This window comes from Mastomys coucha, unplaced genomic scaffold (assembly GCF_008632895.1).
Source record: "Mastomys coucha isolate ucsf_1 unplaced genomic scaffold, UCSF_Mcou_1 pScaffold15, whole genome shotgun sequence".
Classification (NCBI taxonomy): Eukaryota; Metazoa; Chordata; class Mammalia; order Rodentia; family Muridae; genus Mastomys; species Mastomys coucha.
Window position 1 is genome coordinate 166,414,700 of NW_022196897.1, and position 26,777 is coordinate 166,441,476.

At 51.5% G+C, this 26,777-nt stretch overlaps 1 protein-coding gene across 2 annotated transcripts in view; it reads left to right on the plus strand.

Annotated features, from left to right (window-relative positions):
- Nucleotides 1-21,385, plus strand: part of Cdh4 (cadherin 4) — a 493,035-nt gene extending 471,650 nt beyond the window's left edge. For both annotated transcript variants that reach the window (XM_031372954.1, XM_031372955.1), the window contains 8 exons: nt 2,512-2,697; nt 6,662-6,915; nt 7,525-7,667; nt 10,049-10,282; nt 12,367-12,600; nt 14,822-14,961; nt 15,595-15,759; nt 17,676-21,385. In XM_031372954.1, the coding sequence (XP_031228814.1) occupies nt 2,512-2,697; nt 6,662-6,915; nt 7,525-7,667; nt 10,049-10,282; nt 12,367-12,600; nt 14,822-14,961; nt 15,595-15,759; nt 17,676-17,882 (1,563 nt within the window). In that variant the 3' untranslated portion in view covers nt 17,883-21,385. The remainder of the gene's footprint in view (nt 1-2,511; nt 2,698-6,661; nt 6,916-7,524; nt 7,668-10,048; nt 10,283-12,366; nt 12,601-14,821; nt 14,962-15,594; nt 15,760-17,675) is intronic.
- Nucleotides 21,386-26,777: the final 5,392 nt, after the last annotated feature.

The window sequence follows — 26,777 nt, forward strand, 5'->3', positions numbered from 1 at the left end:
TGGAACCAAGACTTTAAGATCTGTATCCAAAGAAGTACTTTATGCTGTTTTGGGTCCTGGGCCCCAACCTGGCCAAGCAGTGTGTGACGGTGAAGGCTGGGTTGGAAGAAGGAAGCAAACCAAGGTACCCTATGTCATCCTGGCTACCCACTAACTAGCTGCTGGCCAGAGGCCATCCCAGAGCCCACCGTAATGCCAGTTCCCATGTGTTCTTACCTCATGGAGCCTGTGAGGCCTGCTTGCCCACCTAGACATCCACAACTTGACAGCCTCAGGCTCACAGATGTACCAATAGTTACATCTGTAACTATTGTTACACATGTATTGTAACAGAGCTGTTACAATAATGAAACAGTGTATCAGTGGTGGAAGGAACCAGCCTCCAAGGGGATTCAGAATCTAGAACCTAGGGTTCTGATTTCTGAACAGAGCTCAGCAGAATTTGTTTTACTGTCATGGCTAGAGAAGCTGGCTTTCAGAAAGCATGTGAGGAAATCTGGATATTCCTGAAGATCTGGAAAAAACCCTCAGACTAAATAGACACTGGAAATCTGGTCTACAAGAGAACATCTCTCTCCTAGGACCTGAAAAGCCCTGGATTTCGAGATCTGGGTGTGTTTATAAGGGAGTTCCCAGTGGGGTGAGACTGAGAAAAAAGCCACCTTGAATGTGGGCAGTGCCATCGATGCTGGGCTGGAGACAGCAAGCTGCACCAGCAGCCATCTTTCCTCTACTTCCTGACTGCGGATACAGGGGGGAGGGGGGAGGACCAGCAGCCTCCACAACTTACTGGCCATGATAGCCTGAACCTTCACACTGGAATCCAAAATAACTCGTCCTTCCTTAGATTGCTTTTGTTAGGGATTTAGCCACAGTAGTAGGGAAAATAACTAATACACCATCAATGTATGTGCCTCTGGGGACTATTCTTCACAAGGATGCCACTCAGGCTGGCTTAGGACAACCCCCAGCATCATGCTGATAACCTCTCGAGACAAGGTTACAAGGTGAGATGCTGGGTGGGGCTAAGAGCCTCAACACATAAATTTAGGTGACATGGTTCTACCTGTAACACTGCCCCCCACAAAGCACCTATGATCTCCCTCCAAGGAAAGCTCCCCTTGTCATGGGGTACAGACCCTCAGACACCACAGTAACCCTATTCTGGCATGGAATGTCGGTGTCCAGAGAAGAGACTCTGGGGCTGGAGAGATGGCTCAGCGGTTAAGAGCACTGACTCTTCTTCCTGATGTCCTGAGTTCAATTCCCAGCAACCACATGGTGGCTCACAATCATCTGTAATGGGATCTGATGCCCTCTTCTGTTGTCTCTGAAGACAGCTACAGTGTACTCATATACATAAAATAAATGAAATCTTTAAAGAGAGAGAGAGAGAGACTGACTCTCAGTGTGGAAGTCACTAGCAATGACAGCCTCACTCAGCCACACAGAGGAACCCAGGAGCCCAGTAAAGAAGACAGACACTGGACATATGTGTTCACAACTCAGGTCTGCTGTTCTCTCTGGGATTTCCCTGTGCTAAGTGGCGGAAGGTTTGAAAGTAGGGTTTCATCTCCTAGAATTCTCTGGAAACCAGCTGTGCCCCACTTACTTCTCTTGAACTCCCCTCCTAGTGCTTCCTGGGGGAACCTTCTGCAGCCTCAGGCCTCTTAGCTCCAGGGTAGCTAGGCTGAAGGTGGCTTGAAAATCAAAGGATGTCTCCGCTTTACAGCAACCCTTCGCTTCCACCCATCATTCCAGTGAAAGGCTGGAAGAGGAAGGTCCCAGAACAGCACTGGGGGCACCATAGGGACAACCTTTAGGATACCCACACTGGGTTCCCATCTGATTCTGAATTGACATGACAATTATCTTGCTCTAAGGTGAATTTCAGGATAGCAGAGCATGTGAGCTCAGAGCTACTGAGCACAGAACCTAGAAGCCAGCACCAGCAGTGGGCCACAGTGGCAGGGAGCACTTGGATTCCTAAGGCAAACACCCCCTTCCCCAACTCCAAGTGAGCCCAAAGGGCCTGTGTGGGTACACACTGCAACCTCACTGTGCCTTAACATCAGAGAGGTTAGCACTTCTGTGCATGGTCACTGGCCACAGTGGCTGACCCCAAGCCACCTGGGGCAGTGACTAGATGGTAGGAGGAGCCAGGACATGCTTCTCTCAGAAGCCTCTTACAGCTGCTACTCCAAGACTCCTGCTCCTCCCACTCTCCATAGCTGCTTGCTGTTGATCTTCCATGCACATGAGAAAAGCGTGAGCATAGGACAAGAGCTTGCTGCACGGATGAGATTGTCCTGGGTAGATGTGTGCAGATGGGAGCAGATGCTCGAAAAGCCAGGACTATCCCCCCAGTTGTCTCCACAGAGAATAGCGGCTGCCCCCATCCACCTAGGGCATCCATAGAGAGCAGAGACCCTGACGCTTGTCAGTGTTGGCAGGGAGTCTGGCTCCCCAGGCTCCATATGAGGTCCTAACATTCTTTCTTATACTCTGCAGTTTGCAGGAGAGGTCCCTGAAAACCGTATAGAGACAGTAGTGGCCAACCTCACGGTGCTGGACCGAGACCAGCCCCACTCCCCCAACTGGAACGCCGTCTACCGGATCATAAGTGGGGACCCCTCCGGGCACTTCAGTGTCCGCACAGACCCCGTGACCAATGAGGGAATGGTCACTGTGGTGAAGGTAGGTGACTACTGCCTGCATATTCCCTGGTCCAAGAACATGAATGGATGCCAGCTACCTATGGCCAAGGACCAAACCCTTTGGAGACAACCCCATAGTGTCTCTCCTAACTCAGGCTGGCCTCGAATTTGTGCTGCCAAGGCTGGCCTCAAACTCCTGGTCCTCCTGACTCCACCTCTCACCAACCATTTTCCACCAGGAAAGGAAAGATTCTGGCCTTCATGTCCATGCTGGCATTTTCCTGTGAACAAGAGCCCCCTTCTCATGAGACTACATACACACACCTTGACATACAGTGCAGGAGGATGTTACGACCCTCCTCTCTGGCCTGATGCTAGGGCCTACCTCTCCAAGGTATACTCAGGCCTCACTTTTGAGCCAAGGGTCACTGAGGAGGACACCTTAGTGAGTATGTCCAGCACCCTAATTGAAACTGTCACAGCAAATTTTCTGTCAGCTTCCACATTATAGGTGTGTTTTATCTTTCCTTCCTGTGGATTTTATTGGCCATAGTCTTTCTGGAAGGACTGATGACAAGATTTTTTAGTGTATCATATATAATGTGACCCTGTGTCCCACAAGGACACGAGCCAATAAACACAGAGAGACCTTTCCCTCCACAGTTTTAGGAAGCAGCCTATTAAAGCAAACTGGCCTGGCCTCTGCCTGAGGCTTCCAGGAGGGGTCACAGGCATTGGCAGCCACTGGGTCTGCAAGAGCCACTGGGTCTACCTTGCCACAGTATGGTACCAGGTCTGGGAGCTTGGTGGCACCTGGAAGTTAAATACAGAGAGGAGCCAAGATGAGGCTTTGGGGAGGTTCACTATATCTGATCTAGAAGCTTCCATGAGACCTTTCGAGGGAAGGGTGCAGGTTACTCTGCGCTGGGTGCCTTGAGAGACTTGCAGCCAGCTCAGGTGGTTCTGGGTCCTGCCAGGTGATCCTGTGGGCACAGGCCAGACCTATAAAAACACACCTGTACAGTGTCCAGCAACAAACTGGGCAGAGGTAGAGCAAGGGAGAATCCAGTTCATTCCCCATTTGTACAGCTAAACTCACCAGCCATACCTGGGCCAAAGGAGGCAGAGGCACAGGCCCAGCCATGCTCTATGTCCAGTGACAGCTAGACATCATCATGTTCCACAGAGAGGTGAAATCATACTCAGAGCTTAGGAAATTGTATATCCACTTATCCTTCAGACAAGCATAAAGACTAGGCTTGGAGAGAGGGAGGGCTCACCAAAGTCACCATCAAGGATCCAGCAGCATCTCTGCCCCCACCCCCAGAGCCTTCTAGATTCAGTGCCTCTGGTTCTTTCACAGGCCCAGTGGCAGTATTGATTACCTAGTTTATAATTCCTTTCCATGCATAGATAATACTTCACATAGTGGCAGCACTGGGCACCAAGAACAGGTGATTACAAAATCCAGAAGTAGGCTGAGTTCTGATCTACTTAGCCATAGACTCAGGGCTCAGACCCAGCACGAGGGTTAGCATCTGAAGGTGGAACACAGAGTGGGAAGCTGGCTCTGCCAGGAAAGCTCTTCCCCCAGATGGAGTTCATAAAGACCCAGGCAGGCCTACAGCAAGGAGCAGAGAGCCATGTGAGCTGCAATGGGAATTCCCCAGTAATGGTCAGACTTCACGTTCTATGTACCTCTACCCTGTTGAAGAAGCTGAGTCAGTTGGCTATGGATGCTCCCACACTGGGATCTGACAGCATCTGAGCAAGTGTCCTAGGCCTCTTCTCTTGAGCTTCCTTTGAGGAAACTTGCCAGGAAGATCTAGAGATCTGTAGTATGTGGCTGTCTTGCTTATGGTCATCAAGGCCTGCCCTATGGACTCAGGCTGTGACAGCCTGACCCTCCCACAGAATAACAGCAAGCTGCAGGATGGCACACTGAGTTCTGCATTATCTGTCTGTTGATGGTAACTCAGGGTCCCAGTTCATTCTCACAAGGACCACTTTCAGCATCCCATTGGCTAGCACTTGCCTACATTCCAACCAGGTGCTTTTCTCAACATCAGGGGCCTGGAAACACTGTCAGTATCATCTCCCCCAGGCTCCCATACCTGCCTTTAGAACCTGTGACCAGAAGGCAGCAGGGTCTTTGCAGATGTAACAGTGTTGAAGGTCTTAAGGTCTGAAGTGAGTCTAGACCATCTGTGTCAGCCTAGTGCAGCCTCAGAAGCCTTTAAGAGAAGGAGCAAAAAGGTCAGGGGATGTCTTAGTTAGGGGTTCTGTTGTTGTGATTAAAAACGGGACTGGAGAGAAGGCTCTGTGGTTAAAAGCACTGGCTGCTCTTCCGGAGATCTTGAGTTCAATTCCCAGCAACCACATGGTGGCTCACAACCATCTGTAATGGGATCTGACACCCTCTTCTGGCATGCAGATGTACATGCAGATAGAGCACTCATATACATAAAATAAATAAACAAGTTTCACCTTACACATCCCAAGTATAATCTATCATGGAAAGAAGTCAGGATAAGAACCTGGAGACAGGAGCTGATGCAGAGGCCATGGAGGAATGCTGCTTACTGGCTTGCCCCCATTGCTTGCTCAGCTGCTTTGTTTATAGCATCTGCCCCAGGTAGCCCCGCCCACAGTGAACTGGACCCTCCCACATCGTTCACCTGTGAGGAAGGAGCACCACAGCCCATCCTGGTGGCAGCATTTCCTCAGTTGGGGTACCCTTTCCTAAAGGACTCTAGCTCATGTCTACCTAAAACTAACACGCAGAGCACGGTGTGAAGACAGAGGCAGAGGCAGTTAGAAGCAGGAAGCCACAGCTGGCTCTGAAGAGGGACAAGACTCCACACACCCCTCTCCAGAGTGGCCACGTATGAGATAGGAGTCACCTGAGGAAACTGGCCCGCTGTCAGACTCTAGCCCAAGGATAGGCCCCACTGTCAGACTCTAGCCCAAGGGCAGACATTTTACTTCTGCCCCAGGACTGCATTTCTATTACTTTAAGTCTCCCGCTGGGGGCACAGAATCAGTAACAAGTTCAAGAAAATGTTGAACAAGTAAACGCTTAAACATTGCTGTTTGAGCCGGGCAGTGGTGGCACATGCCTTTAATCCCAGCACTCAGGAGACAGAGGCAGGAGGATTTCTGAATTAGAGGCCAGCCTGGTCTACAGAGTGAGTTCCAGAACACCCAGAGCTCCATAGAGAAACCCTATCTTGGAAAAAAAAAAATACTGTTTGGCTTGGTTTGGTTTGGGCTTTTGAGATAGCCTCCCTGTGGATTCCAGGCTGGCCTCAAGCTTGCCAACTTCCTGTCTCGGTCTCCTGACTGCTGGGATTGCAGGCATGTATCACTGTATCCAGCAGAAATAACTTTTATTTTGTTTAGTTGAGGTTTGGGGGGAGATGTGTGCTACTTGTGCTGGAGGTGGCTAGAGGACAGCTTGCAGGGGCCAATGGTCTCCTCCAACCTTGTGGATTTGGGGGATCAAACTCATCATCAGGCATGGCGGCAGATGCCCTTGCTCACAGACCCATCATGCCCCACCTATGGCCACCATTACTCTCAGACCTCACTTGCAATTCCTCAGCTTCCTGTGGCTGCAGTGACTCTCAAGACCTTCAGCACGCTTGTGCCTGCCCATATAGCGATTAAGGAATTCTTGAAAATTCATGAAGCCGGGCATGGAGACAACACACCTGTAATCCCAACACCCAGGAAGCTAAGGCAGAAAGATCAATGTCCCCAAGAAACCCAGTTTCTGCCTCATCCAGGTGTGGGGCTACTAGCTAAAGACCCTTTACTCCAACCCCTCTCTCCTCTCATTGGCCAGAACCCAGAAGAAGCCAGAGACAAGAGTCTGCTGTAAAGGGACAGTGGAAACCAGGTCCCCATACAAAGCAGGGCAAGGAGAGTCTAAGAGACTGAGCAATGGAAACAGCCAGGCCCACCTCTATAGGAAGCCCCAGTTAACCTGTCCCTTCTTCCAGGCAGTGGACTATGAGCTGAACCGTGCCTTCATGCTGACTGTAATGGTGTCCAACCAGGCGCCCCTGGCCAGTGGGATCCAGATGTCCTTCCAGTCCACAGCGGGGGTAACCATCTCTGTCACCGATGTCAACGAGGCCCCCTACTTCCCCTCCAACCACAAACTGATCCGCCTGGAAGAGGGTGTGCCTGCTGGGACAGCACTCACCACTTTTTCTGCAGTGGACCCTGACAGGTTCATGCAGCAAGCCGTGAGGTGAGTCTTCAGCATAGCCTGACCCTATCTGACCCTCGAAGCAGGATCCACTCCTTTGTACCACCCAGGAGAGTCCAAAAATGCCCAAAGAAGCCTGAAAACCAGGAAGTCCAGTAAACAGAGAAGGAGGGCAGGGGTACCATGTCCAGACCTGATAAGCATTGGCTTATCTAGAAGCAACCCATCCCAGAGAGTCACCCAATAGGATAGCCTTGGGTATCAGGGACCAATGTCACCATCTCCAGGCTGACAAGGAAGATGTTTAGATGGTGGAGCCAGGGCAAGTCATAGCTTCCCTGATAGCAGCAAGTGACTTGAGCAAGCTGCTTAACATCTCTGTACCTCAGTGTAACCACCCACCTGCAAAATGTAGGTGATGCGGGCATAGCCCTCTGGAGTCCTCCAGAATCTAAGACCACCCACCACAGGGACGTGAGCCACTGCTGTGACCTGTCCCTCTGTAGGATGGATACAGAGGTGCATGAAGCCTCTGAGTGCTCTGGAAGGGCAGAAATGCCACTGGACTATGGTCCAGTATGCTGCACCCAGGATGCTGGCCGGGAGAAGAGCCCTGAGGCCTTGAACTTGCCTCTTGTCTCCTGTCCATAGGTACTCGAAACTGTCTGATCCCGCCAACTGGCTGCACATCAACACATCCAATGGGCAGATCACCACGGCTGCAGTCCTGGACCGAGAGTCCCTCTATACCAAGAACAATGTATACGAGGCCACCTTCCTGGCTGCTGACAACGGTAAGTCCCACTCCAGGGAGGTTCTGCTTCCCGTAGCAGCTTCCCATGTCCTGGGGGGGGTGGGGGGTGGGGAGGTTGTGAACAAGAGAGGGTGCTGGTGAGGAAGGTCAGTGGTACCCAGAGAGCCACAGAAAGGTGCTAGGGTGGAAGGAAATCTTTACAGGCAGCCATGAATGCCTAACTCTGCCCCCATCCTGTGCAAACCTCAGAAACTTCAGTTACTCCCGTAACAACCTGCTTATTCATTTACCTGCCCGTATTTCCACAGTGTTCCAACTGTCCCTCGTTCACTTGTGGTTCCAGGGTAGTCATAAACCAGGGAATTTAGTGGCAGATGGCTAGCCTAGCCTGTCTTTACTAGCTTCTCAGCTTCCCCATGTATGAACTTGGGTAGAGAGAACAGACCTGCCATTCTCCAACACTGTTAGCTGGCACCCTAGCCAGGAAAAGCAAGAAGGCCCATGTCTGCCCTAGCCCTGAGACTCTGGAAGCAAGGGCAGATGCTAGGTGGGTGCCAGCCAGGCAGCACAGAGGAGTGGAGCAGGTCATCCTGAGGAAGACAGCATGGGTTCTCAGGAGGCTTCTGAGAGCTGTGAAGCAAGAACAGAGGGACGCTATGGCCAAGAGCCCATGTCAAGAACAGAGGGACACTATGGCCAAGAGGCCATGTCAAGAACAGAGGGACGCTATGGCCATGAGGCCATGTCAAGACCGCAGCGCCCTGAAGTCTAGCTGAGGTGGTGATGGTTTAGTCGGGTGTAAAAGAGATTCTGAGCAGACATCTGTCTAACACCATTGCTTCGGGAAGAGCCCTAGCCTCTCTGGGCCTCAGCGTTTTCCTTGGCAGAATGGGAGAAGCCCAATGCTCTGACAGGTATGTCCCTTGTGAGTGATGGCAGGCCTGTAAGTAAGCCAGAGTCTGTGTTCTCTATGCTCTGACCATGGCCATTCTGTCACTCAGAGCCCACTGAAGGCCAGGCACCTACCTGGAGTCTAAAGAGACAAGCCTCACCTAGCAGAACTCACTGAGGGCCTGGTGCCTAGGTTAGAAGAGACTAAGCCCCTAGCTGGCAAAGCCTGCTTCTCAGTAGAGGTCACTTCAGCTGTGGGGTAGCAGTCAACAAGACTGAGAGGAGTTTTCTTTCACATTAAGGAGGTCTGGAACTGGGGCATAGCTCAGTGATGCAACGCTTGCCTAGCATGTGTGAGGCCGAGTTCACTCCCAGTCTGCAAAAGGCTCAGGGAAGAGGAGGGGAGGGGAGGGGAAGGGAGGGGAGAGGAGGGAGGAGAGACCGAGACAGGAAGATCTCGATTTCAAGGAGCCTGGGCTATAGAGCATGTTCCAAGCCTGCCTCAGGAACTAAGAAAGCAAAGTCTGGAAGTCAAGATGAGCTTTGATAACCAGACCCATTCTACTCACACCATGTTCACACTATGCCACAGCCTGCTCCAGGATGGACACCCCAGGTGTCATGACCACATTCTGGCAAACAGGAAGAGCTAGAGGCACGCAGTGCTCACCCATGTTCTCTGTGACTTCCAGGAAGCACCACACTAGGTCTCAGCTTAGACTTGGGCACAGGGCAACATCTAGCTGGAAATGTAACCTCCGGTGGACAGCGATAATCTGAGCTGACACTTAGGCTTCTGGTTCCTTGTAAAGAGAACAGAGAAGAGAAGACAAGGACGGGGGGAAAACCTAGGCCATTTTAGTAAGAGAGGAGCTGGGAGGGAGCCAAGGCGGTGGGGAAGTCAAGGAAGGAAAAGGAGTTCTGCTCTTGGAAGGAACTTGTGCAAAGGCCCCAAGGCAGGGCTATATGGTGGGTTCTTGGGAGGACAAAGCAGCTGAAACCTGAAGAGCGAGCACCACTGTGGTCCCCAAGGCTGATCCCACAGCAAGTGAAGGGCTGAGAAACCCTAGCCCTAATCCATCTGGCTTCCCCCAGGCCCTGTGCTCCTTGTGGTCCACAAAGTTGGCTGTACAGGCACTGGAGAGATAGCTCAATAAATAAGAGGGACTGAATGCTCTAACAGAGGACCCAGGTTCAAATCCTAGTACCCACATGGCAACTCACAACCATTTGTAACCCTAGTTCCAAGTCTCCGACACCCTCTTCTGGCTTCTGTGAGCACTGCGCAAATGTGGTGCAGAGACATACATGCAGGCAAAATATCCATACACACAACACTAAAAATAGAATTCTCAGAAATAATTTTCAAGTTAGCCGTACAACCTATGATGAGCGCCCAGCCTTGCTGAGAGAAGGCATCAGATGGCATATGAACTCCAGTCAATGTGTGGCTATGTGTCTCGCTGAGGATTTCACACATCTGTCTGTCCTGTGTATGGCCCTGTGTGCTCACCCCTTTCCATCCTGCAGGGATTCCCCCAGCCAGTGGCACTGGGACCCTGCAGATCTACCTCATCGATATCAATGACAATGCACCACAGCTGCTGCCCAAGGAGGCACAGATCTGCGAGAGGCCCAACCTCAACGCCATCAACATCACTGCAGCCGATGCTGATATGGACCCCAACATTGGCCCCTATGTCTTTGAGTTGCCCTTCATCCCCACTGCAGTGAGGAAAAACTGGACCATCACCCGCCTAAACGGTGAGCTCACCCAGCAGTGCCCTAGCCACAGGCAGAAGCAGGATCTAGGATCCAGCCCAGGTTCTGTCACCAATGATGGGAGATAGGAGACAGTCCTTGCCTCCTGGACGGTTCACACACAAGGCTGGAGATATAGCCCTGTTCATCTATATCTCTACCACAAAGCTATTTATTTGTTCCTAGTGCCTTCCTGTGTAGGACGCCAGGCAGTGGGGAAATAAAGGGGTGGGAGTGACCCACGTCCAGCCAGAGCTCAGAGTTCGGAGTCTGGGCAGGCAGACTCCGGAGACTGCTGGGCGTCTGGCTGTGGGAAGCCACTAACCCCAGTTTGAGGGGGTGAGAGGGAGCAGTCCAGGGTGTCTGGGCCTCATGGAGGCCAAGGACGACAGGTTCTAGCTCTTGGGCATCGCAGGATGTCACTGGAGACCTCGGAAGAGCTGAGAATGAGTGAGGGCTCTGGAGTGGCAGTGGCCCCCGGTCAAAAGGAAAAAAAGGGGTGGGCAAAGATGGCACTGGGTGGTTCTCATGAGGGACGAGAGTCCTTGGTCGGGTCTGGTGGCTGGAAACGCTAGGAGGCTTTCCTGTGGAAGATTAGACAAGGCTCTTTAGGGGAAGGCCTAAGCCATGGTTCCAGCACAGCGAGTCTGGAGGCAGTCCATAGTTTTTGGCTTTATTATAGAAAATAGAGAGTGAGAGAGAGAGAGAGAGAGAGAGAGAGAGAGAGAGAGAGAGAGAAGAAAGTAGAGGCTGGCCATGGTCACATGGAGAGGAGGAAGCAAGAGGTGAGAGTAAAGACAAAAGAGCAAGAACTTAAGAGAGAGGAGGGTTCAAGCAGTCCCTTTTATAGTGGGCTGGGCTACCTTGCTGTCCCCAGGTAACTGGGGTGGGGCATACCTGGCTGTAGTCAGATAACTGTGGGGGTAGAGCACAGCCAGAATACCAGGAGCTTGGGGCACTGTCTACGAGATAGATAGCCACAGGATAATGGAATGAGGGCTCTTGGTGTCAGCAGCCTAATGTCTAGGGGCATAGCTCAAACTGTTCCGTCTCTTATAGAATTTTCTGCTGAGTCTCCGGAGTAAGCCTCGCTCAACCAGAATACAGACTGCCTTTCACGGTCCAAAACCCCTATTCTAGAAAGAATCTAGCTTGACCATGCTGGCAACCATTGCAGGTTGACTGGCCCCAGGAGACTGCAGCCCTTAGGAGGCACCTCTCCTGTAGGGTTAGTGCTAGGAGCCTTACACCATCCTAGAGATGCAATGCCTGTTTATGCTTCCACCAGCAAAACTGCTGGTTCTTCAGGCCCTTGCCAACATGATAGTGCTGCTTCGATGAGCAAAGCCACTGCCATCCTCTGCCTCTGGGGTCCTGGCGGAGAGTGTCCACATGCTCACTGAGGTTTGGGTTTCTGATCAGCGACTTCGCCTTTGTTCTTTGGGAGAGTTGGGTTTTGCGGGGGGGGGGGGTTGTTTTAAAGATTTATTTATGTTATGCACTGTAGCTGTCTTCAGACACACCAGCAGAGGGCATCAGATCCCATAACAGATGGTTGTGAGCCACCATGTGGTTGCTGGGAGTTGAATTCAGGGCCTCTGGAAGAGCAGTCACTGCTCTTAGCAGCTGAGCCATCTCTCCGGCCTGGGTTTTTTGTTTTTGTTTTCTCTTTTTTTTTTTTCTTTTTCCTAATTGATTTTATAGAACTCTTTACATTCAGGAAATCATTTCTTCATCCTAAATACCAACTCATTTTTGGTTCTGATATGGTTGATGTTTTAGCTTTGCGTGTCACTGTATGTGTACAAGTGCACATATGTGCAGATGCGTGTGTGTGTGTGTGTGTGTGTGTGAGAGAGAGAGAGAGAGAGAGAGACAGAGAGAGAGAGGGAGGGAGAGAGGGAGGGAGAGAGGGAGAGAGAGACAGAGAGAGACAGAGAGAGACAGAGAGACAGAGACAGAGACAGACAGACAGACAGACAGAGAGAGAGAGGTTTTCATGCCACCAATCTCAGTGCCTGCCTGTGGAAGTCCTCCTTGGGTAGGACAGCTGCCCATAGGCTGCATGTTGCTCTTCCTCAATCCAGGTGACTATGCCCAGCTCAGTTTGCGCATCCTGTACCTGGAAGCAGGGGTGTATGACGTCCCTATCATCGTCACAGACTCTGGCAACCCTCCCCTGTCCAACACATCCGTCATAAAGGTCAAGGTGTGCCCGTGTGATGAGAATGGCGACTGTACCACGGTTGGCGCAGTGGCTGCAGCTGGCCTGGGCACGGGCGCCATCGTGGCGATCCTCATCTGCATCGTGATCCTGCTAAGTGAGTGCTGGCGAGTGTTCAGCGTGTGACATCTTCTTCATGTGGGACCAGAAACAGCGCCCCTGTGGGAGGAAGTGACTGACTCTGAGGCAGAGCTGAGGCTGGCATTCTTCTCTGAAGCCAGAGGGACAAGGATGGAGGATAGGAACGTGGTCAGTCCCCATATGGAATGACTGGACCTACCATCCAGAGAGGGAACCTGCCTCCCTCTCCAGTCTGTAGGGAGTACAAAGCCAGGAATCAGAATACAGGTGTCCCTGTGGCCCTAACGGGGGAGGGGGGAGGAGGAGAGACTTCCCTTCTTCCACAAGTTCCCTCCACAAGTCTCCTCATGTGACATGAGACACCAGCCGCAGAGCTGCCACTCGATCTGGCGGAAAGTGGCCCAAGGTTTCTGGTTTCTGCTTCGATGCTCACAGAAGATGGACCTCCCACTCTCTCTCCAGTTCCCTGTCCACAACATGGGCCACTTTGTCCTATGGCTGAAAGGAATGTTACCTGTCACTTGCAGGGGCCTGGCCTCTGAGCTGATGCTAGCTGCAGTCTTTCTTATCCCAGCAATCAATCAAACCATCTGATCAAACTGGCCACCCTTCAGACAGCTGGCACCCCTTCCCTCCACAGGGGTGTCTGTCTGTTGACACTTACCCTCCCTTCCCTGTGCCATGGAGTGCTTGACTAGCACCTCGTCCTTCTCCATGTCTGACAGTGGAGAGATGGCAGAGGCTGCAAGGAGCACATCTGGAGAGCCGCCTTCATTATAATCGGGGTCCCCTGTCTCCAATTCACAAGAGCCTTGCCCTCAGAACCCAGGCAGGGACAGAGACCTATCCAGGAGGACCATGCAAAAGCTCCCAGAGATAAGCAGAATGCCTCAGACAAGTGGCTGAGTCAGGTGGCAAAGGAGGCACCTCCACACATAATTTCTTATTTTGTGCCCAATTCCTTTGCATAAAAGGACCTCTGGGATCCCTCCCCAGTCAGCCTCCCTTCCTGGGATGCATGTACATACATCATGCACACAATGTACACATATGCACACACGCCTTGCACACATGTACACCTGCAGACACACACACATGTGCATGTACATACATCATCCATACAATGTACACATATGCACACACATCTTACACACATATGTACACCTGCAGACACACACAGACACACATGTGCATGTACATACATCATACACACAATGTACACACATCATGCACCCATATGTACACCTGAGGACACACACAGACACACACATGTGCATGTACATATATCACCCACACAATGTACACATATGCATACACATCACACACCTATTCTGGTGTGTTCCCGGGAGTGGCAGGGGGCCGCTGGAGATGCAGGATGTGGCTTCCACTCACCTCTGGTCTACTACTGGAGGCTCTTTCTGGACCACTCCCTCCCTAGTCTCCTCCCATCATGGGGGCATCACCCCACCATGGCTCCTGCCTAGAACATGGCTCCCTAAAACCCTCCCTTTTGCCTTCTGGGCCCATAAAACCTCACCTTGCAATACTTCTGAGGAATGACGGTCTCTTAGCTCACTGTCTCTGTTGTCCTCCTGACCGTCAAGTTGTGCTCCATCAGCTACGACCGTAAAGAAAAAACTAATCCAAAGAGCCATTTGCAACCCCAGGTTCCACATCTGTATATGTAATCAACTGCAGAAAAAATATTCACAAAGAGAATTGTGTAACAGGGGCTGGGAGAGATGGCTCGGTAGTAAGATCAGAAGTGTAAGTACTACAAAAGCATAAGGACCTGAGTTCAAATCCTAAGACTCCCCCAGAAATAGCTATGCACACACCTGTAACCCCACTGTAAGGTACAGAGATAGGATTACAAGGGTTTATGGTGAACGGGCAAGATCCAGGTTCAGTGACAGAGCCAGTCTCAGAGGAAGACAATGAAAAGGGAAATATCAGGACACAGACATCCTCCTGTGAGCTCCATTCTATAGCTGGGACTTAGTATGCACATGCACGTGTACACACCTGCTGTGTAGACGAACACAAAACACACACACATCCAACCATCATATGTCCATAATATGCCCAGGCATGCACACACATTCATGCCTGTGCGAACATTTGCACAGCCATGCTGGTGTGCCCACATACTGCTCACAGTGCGGCTCCTCCTCACACATATGCACAGCTATGCATGTATGTGCACACTGCTCACAGTGCGGCTCCTCCTCTCACAGTTATGGTCCTGCTGTTCGTTGTGTGGATGAAGCGGAGGGAAAAGGAGAGACACACAAAGCAGCTGCTCATCGACCCCGAGGACGATGTGAGGGACAACATCCTAAAGTATGACGAGGAGGGCGGTGGTGAGGAGGACCAGGTGAGTGAGCGTCCCACAGGCTCAGCAGGGCTCAGTTTCAGCCTTATGTGTCTTGTCCTGTTCCTTATGGAAAGGCATTGCATAGTCGTTTCCAGATCTGGGTACAGGCCGCAGCCTATCCCACATGTGTGCTCAGGCCTGGGCTGACCTCATCATCTCACCAGATCGGTCCTCCTCATAAGATCCTCCCTCTCCAGCCACCAGCCCAACCCACTGCTGTCCTGTGCCCTGAAGAAAGCAGTCCAGAGTCTTCTGGGTCACCAACTCCCACCTCCTGAACACTCCCAGTGGGGGCTCTCTGACCAGGATGGGGACAGTACACAGAGCTATCTCGGCGGGGCAAGAAGGACCCAGCCCCACAAGGCTGCTGAGCTGCAGGCAGGAGGGTCACTTGGGTGGGGCAGGGAGGAGGTCTAGGCCCCCACAAGGCAGCCGGCAGGTATAGAGTCCATGGAGACCCTGAGGTCAGGCAGGGCTGGGCAAATGGAGAAGAGGCAGACCTAGGAGATAGAATAGGACAGTCAGTGTGCTTGGAGACTAGCACGGTGGCACTCTCCAGGCAGGTGACAAAACTGAGCGAGAGTTTTTTCAGCCCTCTCCTCTTGCCCGGACTCACTTGGTCTCCATCCCCAGGACTATGACCTCAGCCAGCTGCAACAGCCAGAAGCCATGGAGCATGTGCTGAGCAAGGCCCCTGGAGTGCGGAGGGTGGATGAACGGCCAGTAGGTGCTGAACCCCAGTACCCAGTCAGGCCTGTGGTGCCACACCCAGGAGACATTGGAGACTTCATCAATGAGGTATGAACCTCGGTGGGAGGACCTGAGCAAAAGTGTCTCCTTTAAAAGTAAAATCCTATCACACACACACACACACACACACACACACACACACAAACACACAGCCTGCAAGGAGGTGGCTCAGACTAGGACTTGAGGCCAGGCCTTCCCTCCTGCTTGTGGCCTTGAGCACATTAGCTCCTGAGTCAGCTACTTTTAGGAGGCCTAAGACTTCCAGCAGATTCTCAGCGGGAATTAAGGACCATTTGGACCCCTATGCCTACAATGGGGTGACAGCAGGAAGAACTGTTCTCAGGAGAAATGGACACACTAAGCCAGTGCTTAGTGTGTCCAAATGGTCTTCCCAGCCCACACTGGAGCCCTGGTACCCAAGCAAACTGACCTGCATGTCTCAGCTCCCTGTCCCCATCACAACACGAAGGTGGAAACCCAAGCATCCCACAGAGCCCTTTCATCGTTTGCCTGCATTAAAGACCCAGCAACAAGGCCTTCACACTGTGGAAAAGCTTAGTCTCTTAGAGTTGAGCCAAGAAAGGGTCATGGCTTCATGTCATACCATACCCCTGCCTCTTACAAAGTCTTCAAAGAGAAAGCGAACAACCTCAAGACAGCATAGTCTGGGGATTGTTTTTGGTTTGGGCTTGGTTTTGGTTTTGGTTTTTTGGTTTTGGCAGGCAGAGGCCTGGAACCTGGGCTATGAACTAAACCTACTCCTACTCCTAAACCCAGTTCTAGCCCTAACACCAGCCCAAACCATAGCCATCCTCATACTAGCCATAGAATAGCTGTGACTCTGACCCTAACCCTAACCTTACATTAACCCTAACATTACATGCATTAACCCTAAGCCTGGCTTTGGGGCCCTAACATTAATCCTAACCCAAACCTAACCCTAATGCAAACCCCAGAATAGCAGTGTCTTAGTCAGGGTTTCTATTCCTACACAAACATCATGACCAAGAAGCAAGTTGGGGAGGAAAAGGTTTATTCAGCTTACTTCCACACTGCTGTTTATTACCAGAGGAAGTCAGGACTGGAACTTAAGCAGGTCAGGAAGCAGGAGCTGATGCAGAGGCCATGGAGGGAAGTTCCTTACTGGCTTGCTTCCCCTGGCTTGCTCCGCCTGCTCTCTTATAGAACCCAAGACTTCCAGCCCAGGGATGGCACCACCCACAAGGGGCCCTACCCCCTTGATCACTAATTGAGAAAATGCCCCACAGCTGGGTATCATAGAGGCACTTCCCCAACTGAAGCTCCCTTCTCTGTGATAACTCCAGCCAGTGTCAAGTTGGCACACAAAACCAGCCAGTGCAAGCAGTAAGCCCTACTTTAAGCATAACATTAGCCTTAACCCTGGTCCCAGCCCTAGCCCTAAGCTTCATCCTAGGCCTACCCCTGTTCCAACCCTAACCCTTGGTGGGGCAGAAGACTACTCAAAACCCAGCCCAGTCTCCAGCCTTATTCTTGGTGGAGCTGCCAATGGCTTTGAGCTTCCTGCCCTTACACTCTGTGCTGTTGCTATTTAGATTTATATATTTTATCTTATTTTATTTATGTGTATCAGGACTTTGCCCACATGTATGTCTGTGCACCATCTGTGTACAATGCCCACAGAGGTCAGAAGATGGGGTCATCTCCCCCAGAACTGGTTGTGAGCTGCCATGTGGGTACTGTAAGAGTAATGATACTCTTAACCACTGAGCCATCTCTCTAGCCCCTGTGTCTGTCCTTATTTGGTCCTTGGAAATATCCTACAGCTCCATACAGGCATCAATTATTGAGTGCCTACTGTATACAAGATCCTGCCCCCCCCCCTTTCCACCCCATCTGTTTGCATGGGTCTGCCCTCCTCCGTTCTGACAGATCGCTGGGCTGACACAGCGCACGCACCTAACCCCCATTTCTGTGATCTCCAGGGACTCCGAGCTGCTGACAATGACCCCACTGCACCCCCCTATGACTCCCTGCTAGTCTTCGACTACGAGGGCAGCGGTTCTACTGCAGGCTCCGTCAGCTCCCTGAACTCCTCCAGCTCTGGGGATCAAGATTACGACTACTTGAATGACTGGGGGCCCCGGTTCAAGAAGCTGGCAGACATGTATGGGGGTGGCGAGGAGGATTAACCAACCTCACCGCCAACGTGAGAAGGGCACTGGAGGCCAAGCAGCAGAACTGAGCCGAGGTGCCAGTGCTGTCTGGTGTCGAGAGGTCCCTCCCCGCTGCCGTCCCCTGTATGGAGCTCTGCAGTATGGACATAGGCCACCGGGCACCCACCATCACTGTGCATCTCGGTAGCCACAGCCACGTACCGCGAAGGGAGAGCCAGAGGCACAGCCCTAACTTGAATTTCTTACCACAAAAGCACTGTTAAAACAAAAACAAAAAAACAAACAAAAAAAAAAAAAACAAAAAACAAAAGTGCCTTCTGGTACATGACAGATTCCCTAACTCAGGAGTGACTGAAAGAGGAGAGACAGCCCGAGGCCCCCACCTCTGTCCACCCTGCCCCACAGCCCCAGCCCCACCTGGTACCTTCTGAAGGCAACAAGCAAGAAGTGGGAGACAATGTGGTTTTTTTTTTTTTAAAAGCCTTTTATTAAGAAACAGAAAATAGGTAACTTATTTGCAAAAAAAAAAAAAAAAAATTGTATGGGGTCCAGATCTCAACAGCTTTTGTTATGCACAGCCAGGCCTCCTGGGCCCTTTGAGCAACCCAAGGCTGTTAGGTGAAGATGGGGCTTTCCAGCACCATAAAAACACTGGTTTTGGCAGGCAACCCCATCAGCAGAGCCACTTCTGAGTGGACTCAGCTTCCACATGAATTTGTGTCCTGCCCCAACATACTGTAAATAGCTGGGGCAGGCATAATGCCTGGAGACCTTCCAGGGAGTCCTCACCTCTCTACTTGGCCACTGCCGTGCCCTCAAGCCCACCAAAAAGCCTCTCTCTGGACCAGCTGTCTCCCCCAATACCACTGAGGTCCCTGTTGCCTTTGGTCCAGGACAGTGTGTTGTCTAAGAAGCCACGGCATCCTGCAAAACCCTGGCTCAGCCCTCCACTCTTCAGGATGAGACCCTGAGGGATCCTGTTGAAGGCATAGAAATCACAAGCTCCCCTCAGTGGAACCCCTGAATGCACACCCTCCCCAGGCTGTGCAGATGGCAGAGAGCAGAGCCAGGCCAGACTCTGGCAGCTGCTTGGCAGCCCTGGGCCTGTTTAACCAGCGCTCCTGCCTGGTCCCATGAACTGCTATGGATGTCAGGACTTACCAAGTGGCTGGTGAGATTATCTTGCTGTGCCCATGTGACCATAGATGCTCTGGCTTGGACCCATGTTTCTGTTGCTCTCTGGAGCCGGAGGGGCACTTTACCATGGCAGCTTGACACAGGGCAAACTGGGCAGGGTGACCGCTTCTGTAGGACAGCAAATAGGCTGGGTACAAGGACCTACGGGAGATGGCAAAGCTGCCCTTTTCACTGGAGGGGAAAACAGACCTAGGACATTCACATGTCTGGGCTCAAAAGAGTCCTGAGATGGGGCAGAAAGGCAGGCACTGGAGGAGCACCGTGCGCCGAGTCTTCCTGGCTTACCCCCATACTACAATACACTCCCCAAGATGGGTTGATGAATGCTGATAGCTTGGGAGGCCTTCGTGTCTGAGTCTCCTTGAGGAGACAGCGGAATTCCCAACATTGATGAAAAATACGTTTCTTCCAGATCTCTAACCCGTATCTACTACTGGGGGCCAGGAGGGTTTCAAAAGGGCTGGGGGTACTCAGGAGATAGCATGCTCCCTAGTCAGAGGTCTCTGATTCATCGCTCCTCTTGGCTTTTTTACCCCGTGGCTAGATCCACTTTTCCAGACTGCTTTGGCCTCAGAGACGCACCTGAGTGAACTCACGGGTGCCCAGCTCGTGGGTATGACCCATTGGATGTCAGGGTTCTTTCCCAAACCAAACCCATCCCCCCTCTGAACCCCTGGACTTGAGCTGGGCTGCAAGCTCAGCTGTGTCTACTCTTTCTCCTCATACAGCTGTCCTAGGAGGCGGGGAGGGATGAACAGGGGCCTCTGTAGCTTCCTGGAGTCCCCCTGCCTATAGCCAGGGCGGGGAGGGATGAACAGGGGCCTCTGTAGCTTCCTGGGAGTCCCCCTGCCTATAGCCAGCCAGGGCAGCAAAGGGGTTAGGAGGGCTGTCCTATGCAAATTGCTCGAATAGGCAAACAATTCGGGTGGTGCTGAGCTTGGCATGGCCACTGGTGGGGTTGTCGTGGGTTAGGGCTGGGGAATTGAGAATAGTTTTCTGGGTTTGATTTTAGAAAACCCAAGAAGGTTCTTGGAAGTGTGCATATGTTTGGTAGGCATGGTAACCAAGAACTCTCCTGAAATCCCAAGGCTTTCTTAAAAGCCTGGGATGGGAGATAGCAAATCTATCAGTTACCTGGAGGCATGTCTCACCTGCCTCCATCTCCTCCCCACCCCAAGGCCTCTGTCACTGCCAGGCCCCTGCAGGAACATCCATGGGGTTTCCTAAAAGCTGGACAGCTTGTCCCTTTCACCCTACACCCCAAGCAGCCCCTAGGGCTAGAGGAAAATAGGGTTTTACACACCCCCACACCCATCTTGGAACTCCGTTCCCAGGCCAACAAGTTAGCATTAGCCAAGCATACAGTCAGTGTCAAATGTTTCTCTTCTGTAGCTTGTAGATACAATGCGTCTGTGGTCAGGGTCCAGCCAACCTAGGCTGGTGGCCAGCTCTGTGCAGTGTAAGGGTGAGGTTTGGCTCCTTTAAGGAGAAACCTATACCTCTGAGCGCTTGGAGGAACACCTGGCCATGGTCTGCCTCTGTCACACCTGACTCCCGGCCAGCAGCTTTTCTCTCTCATGTCTTTCAGCACATCCAAAATGCTGGGTCTCCTGCCACCAAAATGTCAGAGTAATGGCCAAAAGTCAGGCCCTCAGAGATGCCTCAGTTTCCCCATAGTGAGTATGTGGTCCGTTGAGATGACACCTCTGTGCTCTCTAAGGTAAATGGGAGGGGAAGTTTCTATTTCTACCCACACTGAAAGGCAAAACCAAAAACTCACAGCAGAATCACCCTGCACAGAGCACCGGGTGTGGTAGTGCATAGACCGCATACTTAGCCGGCTCTGCCACACCAGTTGGCCCATGGAAAACACCTCTGCGTACATCGGGGACGCATCTTGCTTTTCCTTTCTCTCCTGTTTTCCATTCTGATTTTTTTTTCTGCATGTTTATTTTTGAAAATGGACAAATGTGTAGCAGCCCGCATGACCGTGGTTGTTTCGGGAAAGATACCGGAGTATGATGTGTTCACACTGCAGCTCTGAGCGCCATGCGGTGAGACAGACGTTCCGACTTTTTTTGTAATCGTCAACAGCACAAATATTTTGTATTGTTGTTTGTATCATTTTGTACCGAAAAAAAAAAAAGGAAAAAAAAACAAAAACAAAAAAGGGAAGAGAGTTGATGTTTTCGATGTGTTTTTAGTGCCAGGCAGTCTTGGTTCCGAAAGGAACAGCAGCTTTGCAGAATTGTCGTGTCCAGGAGTGGAGTTGGGTGTTAGCACGCTGCTCCAAAGGAGTAAATAAAGTCCCCTTTGAAGTAGTTGGCCTCCGACTTGCTTGTGTTCTTCCACAGATTCTGGGATCTGACAGAGTCGGGGCTGCGGGCAGGTGACCTGAGGGCAGGTAGATCAAACACAAGAGTTAGATATGCTCCACAAACGCCCCTGGGAAAGCGTAAGGAAGTCCTCTTAGATCGAGAGCAGTTTGTTCTGGTTTGGGCACTGGTTGTCAAATCCAGGGCCCCTCATATGCTGGGCAAGCACTCCGCCACTGAGCCATATCCTTTGCCTAAATTCAGAATTCTCACAGGCAGTGTGGAGCAGGCAAGAGTGGACTGGGCTAGGCATATGGCCTACCTGCCACCCTGCCTTTCTGCCCTGGTACTGGCTGATGTGCAAGGAAGCTGGGGTTTGCACACATGGATAGATACTCCATTCTGCACGTGGCCTCTTTGCTAAGCACTCCTGCCCCAACATCCCTTGGAGCTTTAAACAGGTTCACTTTGTAAAACAATTTTAAAATGTGTCTTTTGAGGGAGCCTATAGAGGCTGGGGATAATCTGGGATGAGCACCAGGTCCTGACACCCACAGTGGACTGTGGGAGAAAATGCATGGCCCTTGGGTGCTGTAGATTATTTCTGCTGCCATGGGGCATAGTAAAATCTGTTCTAGAGTGCCAGCACACATGCATGCACACGCGTGTGCACTCACATACACACTTGCATGTACACATGTATGTACACATTGTACAATGCCTGTTTACAAACATACACAAGTGCATGCACATATATGCTCACATGCATATATAGGTGTGCACATGCATGTTCACATGCATGTAGAGGTGTGCACATGCATATATGTATGCATGTACACACATGCTCACATGCATCTATAGTGTACACATGCATGCATACAAACAGGCCCCTAGCCCCTATCATTTTTCCGTGCAACCCATCCTGGCCATTATCATGCTATCATTATCATGCATCATCAGGAACCACAACCCATAATTCCACTCAAGCCTGAACACCCTGAGCATTTCTTGCCTTCACTCGGAGCTCACCTTGCACCAGGAGTCCTCCTTCCTTTACCTAACTCCTCACAGCCTGCTCCTGGGCCCTCAAATCCTCCTCAGCCCTTACCTGCACTTCTCTTCCCTCACAACTTCCTGCTTATCACCGCCCTGTCCCAGGCACAGATGTGAAAGGATCTATGTTCCCAGTTAGGATTTCCTGGGCAGGTCAGGCAGAACTCTGATCACCATTAGAATTCAAGGCTTCCCCTTATTGGGGAAGCACATCACATCAATCACATCCCTGCTATTAGGACTTAGATGGCCAATACGCCCTATAGTACTGATATAGTCTAGCACCAGTCAGTCAGCTTCCTACCAGCTGGGGCTGTCACTCTTGGTCTCCAGAGAACCTCTGAAGCCATGCCCAGGCTTTGTTCTCTGTGGCTTTCAGAGCTTTCCAGCATGATGTTCTATGAATGAGGATGCCCTACCCATTCTTACAGATTCCAGTCCCACCCAAGGACTCTAGAAACACACACACACACACACACACACACACACACACACACACACACCAGGAGGAAAGGAGCAAGGACAGAGACAAGTCCACCCACATCAAGCTCCTTGGTGAGCCCCACAGAACCAGCCATGGGAAGCTGGAGGCTGAGAGAGAAGCACATGGCCTCCCTGTGGTCCTTGGTGGCCAGGCAAAGATAGGGCCAGCAGTGGTTCCTGACAGCTTCCAGCTCTAAATGACACCCACAGAGTTCACTAGAGCCAGTCCAAGGTCTGTTCTGACACAGTACAGAGACCTTAGCAAACATACATCACACACCCTTTACAAGAAAGACAAAGTGTCACACCAAGGGACATAGCAGGCACCAACATAGAAGCACACAGTGATCCAACCAGACGCCAACCTGCTGGGCCTTCTCTTGGAAATGGCAACAGACAGAATTGTGAGGATTTGGTTCCAGTCATTTCGTTATAGCAACCAAAAGTCACCACCAGCACCAGAACACCATCTACGTTCACCAGCCTGCAGCCAGGCCACTCTGTGGATGTCACACCAGAAGTGGGGACTCCTGTGTGTAGTCACATCCAGCAGAGAAGCAAGTGTCCCAACAGTCAGGATCTACCTGATAGCAGCATCTTTTCAGCTTCCCTTCCGCCCTCCTCAGCACCAGCCAGAGAACCAGATACCTGAGCATCATGGAGGGGGCCGACCTATGTCTTCCAGCCCACAGATGGCAGCTCCCTGCAGTACTCTGGGGGGAGGGGGGGATCTTTGTCCTCTCTTGCTCCTCTCTTTGTCTACCTGTTTGTCTGCCAAGCACAGAGCTGAGTGGTCAGCCTCTGCATGTGCTTGATTTGGCGTTTCGTTGTCCCGACAAGGGCCCCTGCACACAGAAATATTCATTCCCAAGCCTCATCTCTTTGAGACAAACACCAACAGGTATCCCTCCCTGGAAGAAGCCAAGTGTGCACACAGAAATATTCATTGCCAAGCCTCATCTCTTTGAGACAAACACCAACAGGTATCCCTCCCTGGAAGAAGCCAAGTGTCTCAGGCCCTGCAGATGAGGTGCCTTGGCTACCTCTGTGGCATGTCTACATAGTCTTGGTCCCCAGATGCCCATGGGCACCAGTGGCTGCACCCAGAGATAGATGGGGATTGTGGGATGGACCAGGGTTTCCCAAGAGAAACTGCTTGGATGTGAACTCATGCTATGGACCAGGCTTCCTGTGTGTGCCAAACCTATAGTCTCTTCTACAATACCAAGGAAAGCCCTGCAGTCCTAGGCCTGATCTTGGCTGGAGACTTGGCAGGGCCTCCATTTCAACTCTTCCTCGACTGGGAAAACTAGGGTTTAGTCACAGCAACCCACACCTGACCAATGTACCCAGGCTCTTTGCCAACAGCTCAATAAGGATTGAAACCCTGGCCAGGACATGTTCCACGTGTTCTCATAGAGGAATCACCTCTTAGTCATAGGTGGATCTCTTCTACTGCAGGCCTGACACACCAGCCTTCCCAGCTAGAGTCCCTCCTCAGCATCCTGGACCTCACCTAACACGTGACTCCACTGGGCCCACTGGAGATGCTTCATCTTCCTGGGTAGCATGGGGTCCTCCAAAAGCAAAGGACAAGACTCTCCCCCACCCCACCCCCAAGAGCAGACTGCCTGTCACTGATGAGAGAATCACCGTGGTTTTCCCTGAGAGGCTCACGGTGAACACAGGCCACATCCACACCAGCAGCTGTCTATTTCAGGATGGTCACCTAAAGACCATTTCCTAGAAGCACAAGTGGATCTGTAGCTCAAGGTATCCTGGATGTCAGGCTCACGTGGGTTTCTCTCCCATGCCACGCTGGCATGCCTCTGACTCCCACTGTGGATCCCTTAACTGGCTTTGGATCAAAGTGACCCAGTTGTATGTACTCGCCCTGCTGGCCTTAGTCAACAACAGCTCATAGCTTCATAGCCACACAATTGTACCTTACCACAGGAACCCACAGAGGCTAGGCCCTGACGGGAGAGAGCTCAGAGTCTAAGAACCCTGCCCCGCCAGGATCAGCTGCTAGGTAATGACACCTCAGAGCCAACCCCCAGACCAGTTTCCCCCTGAAGATGTAGCCTTACTTCTAGAGCAGAGGGCTCAGATGTGGACACCCAGCAGGTAACACCTTCTCTATGTAGCCTTCCTTCTAGAGCAGAGGGCTCAGATGTGGACACCCAGCAGGTAACACCTTTTCTATGTAGCCTTCCTTCTAGAGCAGAGGGCTCAGATGTGGACATCCAGCAGGTAACCCCGTCTCTATCTCCAGGAAGAGGTCATTTGTTCTGACTGGAGATCAGCTTTTGCTTGGGTACGGGTTCGCCTTCACAGACACTTGCATAATAAAAAAATCACGCACACAGTTAATTACGGCGCAGCTGATAATTGCAGGAATAATTAGCCACATGTACATTTTGAGGGTGCCGAGCAGCTAATGACAACTAGGCAACTGCTCTGGCTGGGAAAGACAATGGGGCACACACTCCTACAACCAGCTTCCTGGGGTGTAGCCACAGGACGTAGATTGAGTTGGAGAATTTGGTGGGGACCCTCTCCAAGCTCTGGGGCAGAGGACTGGTTGGTCCAGAGACAGAGTTTGGGGAAATGACCTGTGAAGTCCAGCTAAGGCCTTTTTCTAGAAGCCCAGAGATTCTTACATCTCCTTAGACAAAAAATTCAGTCCTCTTCAGTCAGAGCCACCAGCTCACAGGTCTGCACTGAGCACAGCCTCCCTAACTACAGGATTGATTTCAGAGGCAGCTATCAACAAACAGGTGCAGCATGTGTGATGGAGGCCTGCCTCATCACACTGACCTGCACATGTGTACACATACACTGACGTGCACACGTTTGTACATATGGTGGTACACATACACAAACACTGTCATGCACATGTATATACATACACTGACATGCACACATACACTGACCTGCACACATGTACACATATGGTGATGTGCACACACGTGTACACATACACTGATATGCACACATACACAGATGGTGTACACATGCACACACACTCTCTACCCTCCTCAAGCCTATCATGGGCTGCTAGGCACTGCACAGCCACTAACATGCACACACATACACACACATACACAAACATGCCCCTGGGCTCCCCAGCTTCTCCTGCACTAAGAAAAGCAGAATGGAGGATCAGAAAGATCTCCCATCCTATTGTGGCAGGAGAGCACACTGGCTGGCTTGAGATGGCAATGGCAGACTGGGTGCCACTGAGGTGGTGTGGACACTTCTGGCTTGCCAAGGCCATTCTACACCAACTCCTGGTATCCACCATGGAGCCCCCTAAAGAGCAATGCAGTACTATAGACACAGGGTCATCCCTCAGTCTTCCAGGTTACTCTTCCAGTCTCCCCTCCTTCAGCTTCCTTCCCTCACATTAGCACATGTCGATGGCCAGTCCAGAGTGCCCTCACTGAGCCTGACTCCAGTCCAGAATGCCCTCACTGAGCCTGACTCCAGTCCAGAATGCCCTCACTGAGCCTGACTGACTCCACTGCCTTGGTCTCCTAAGCGTTGGGATTACAGATATAAGTCAGCACATCAGTGTGACTCACCAGTCATACATAATCTGATGAGTGTTTAATGAGTGTCCTAGTTAGAGTTTTATGGCTGTGAACAGACACCATGACCAAGGCAACTCTTATAAGAACATTTAATTGGGGCTGGCTTACAGGTTCAGAAGTTCAGTCCATTAGCATCAAGGTGGGAACATGGCAGCATCCAGGCAGGCATGGTGCAGGAGGAGCTGAGAGTTCTACATCTTCTTCTGAAGGCTGCTAACAGAATACTGACTTCTAGGCAGTTAGGATGAGGGCCTTAAGCCCATGCC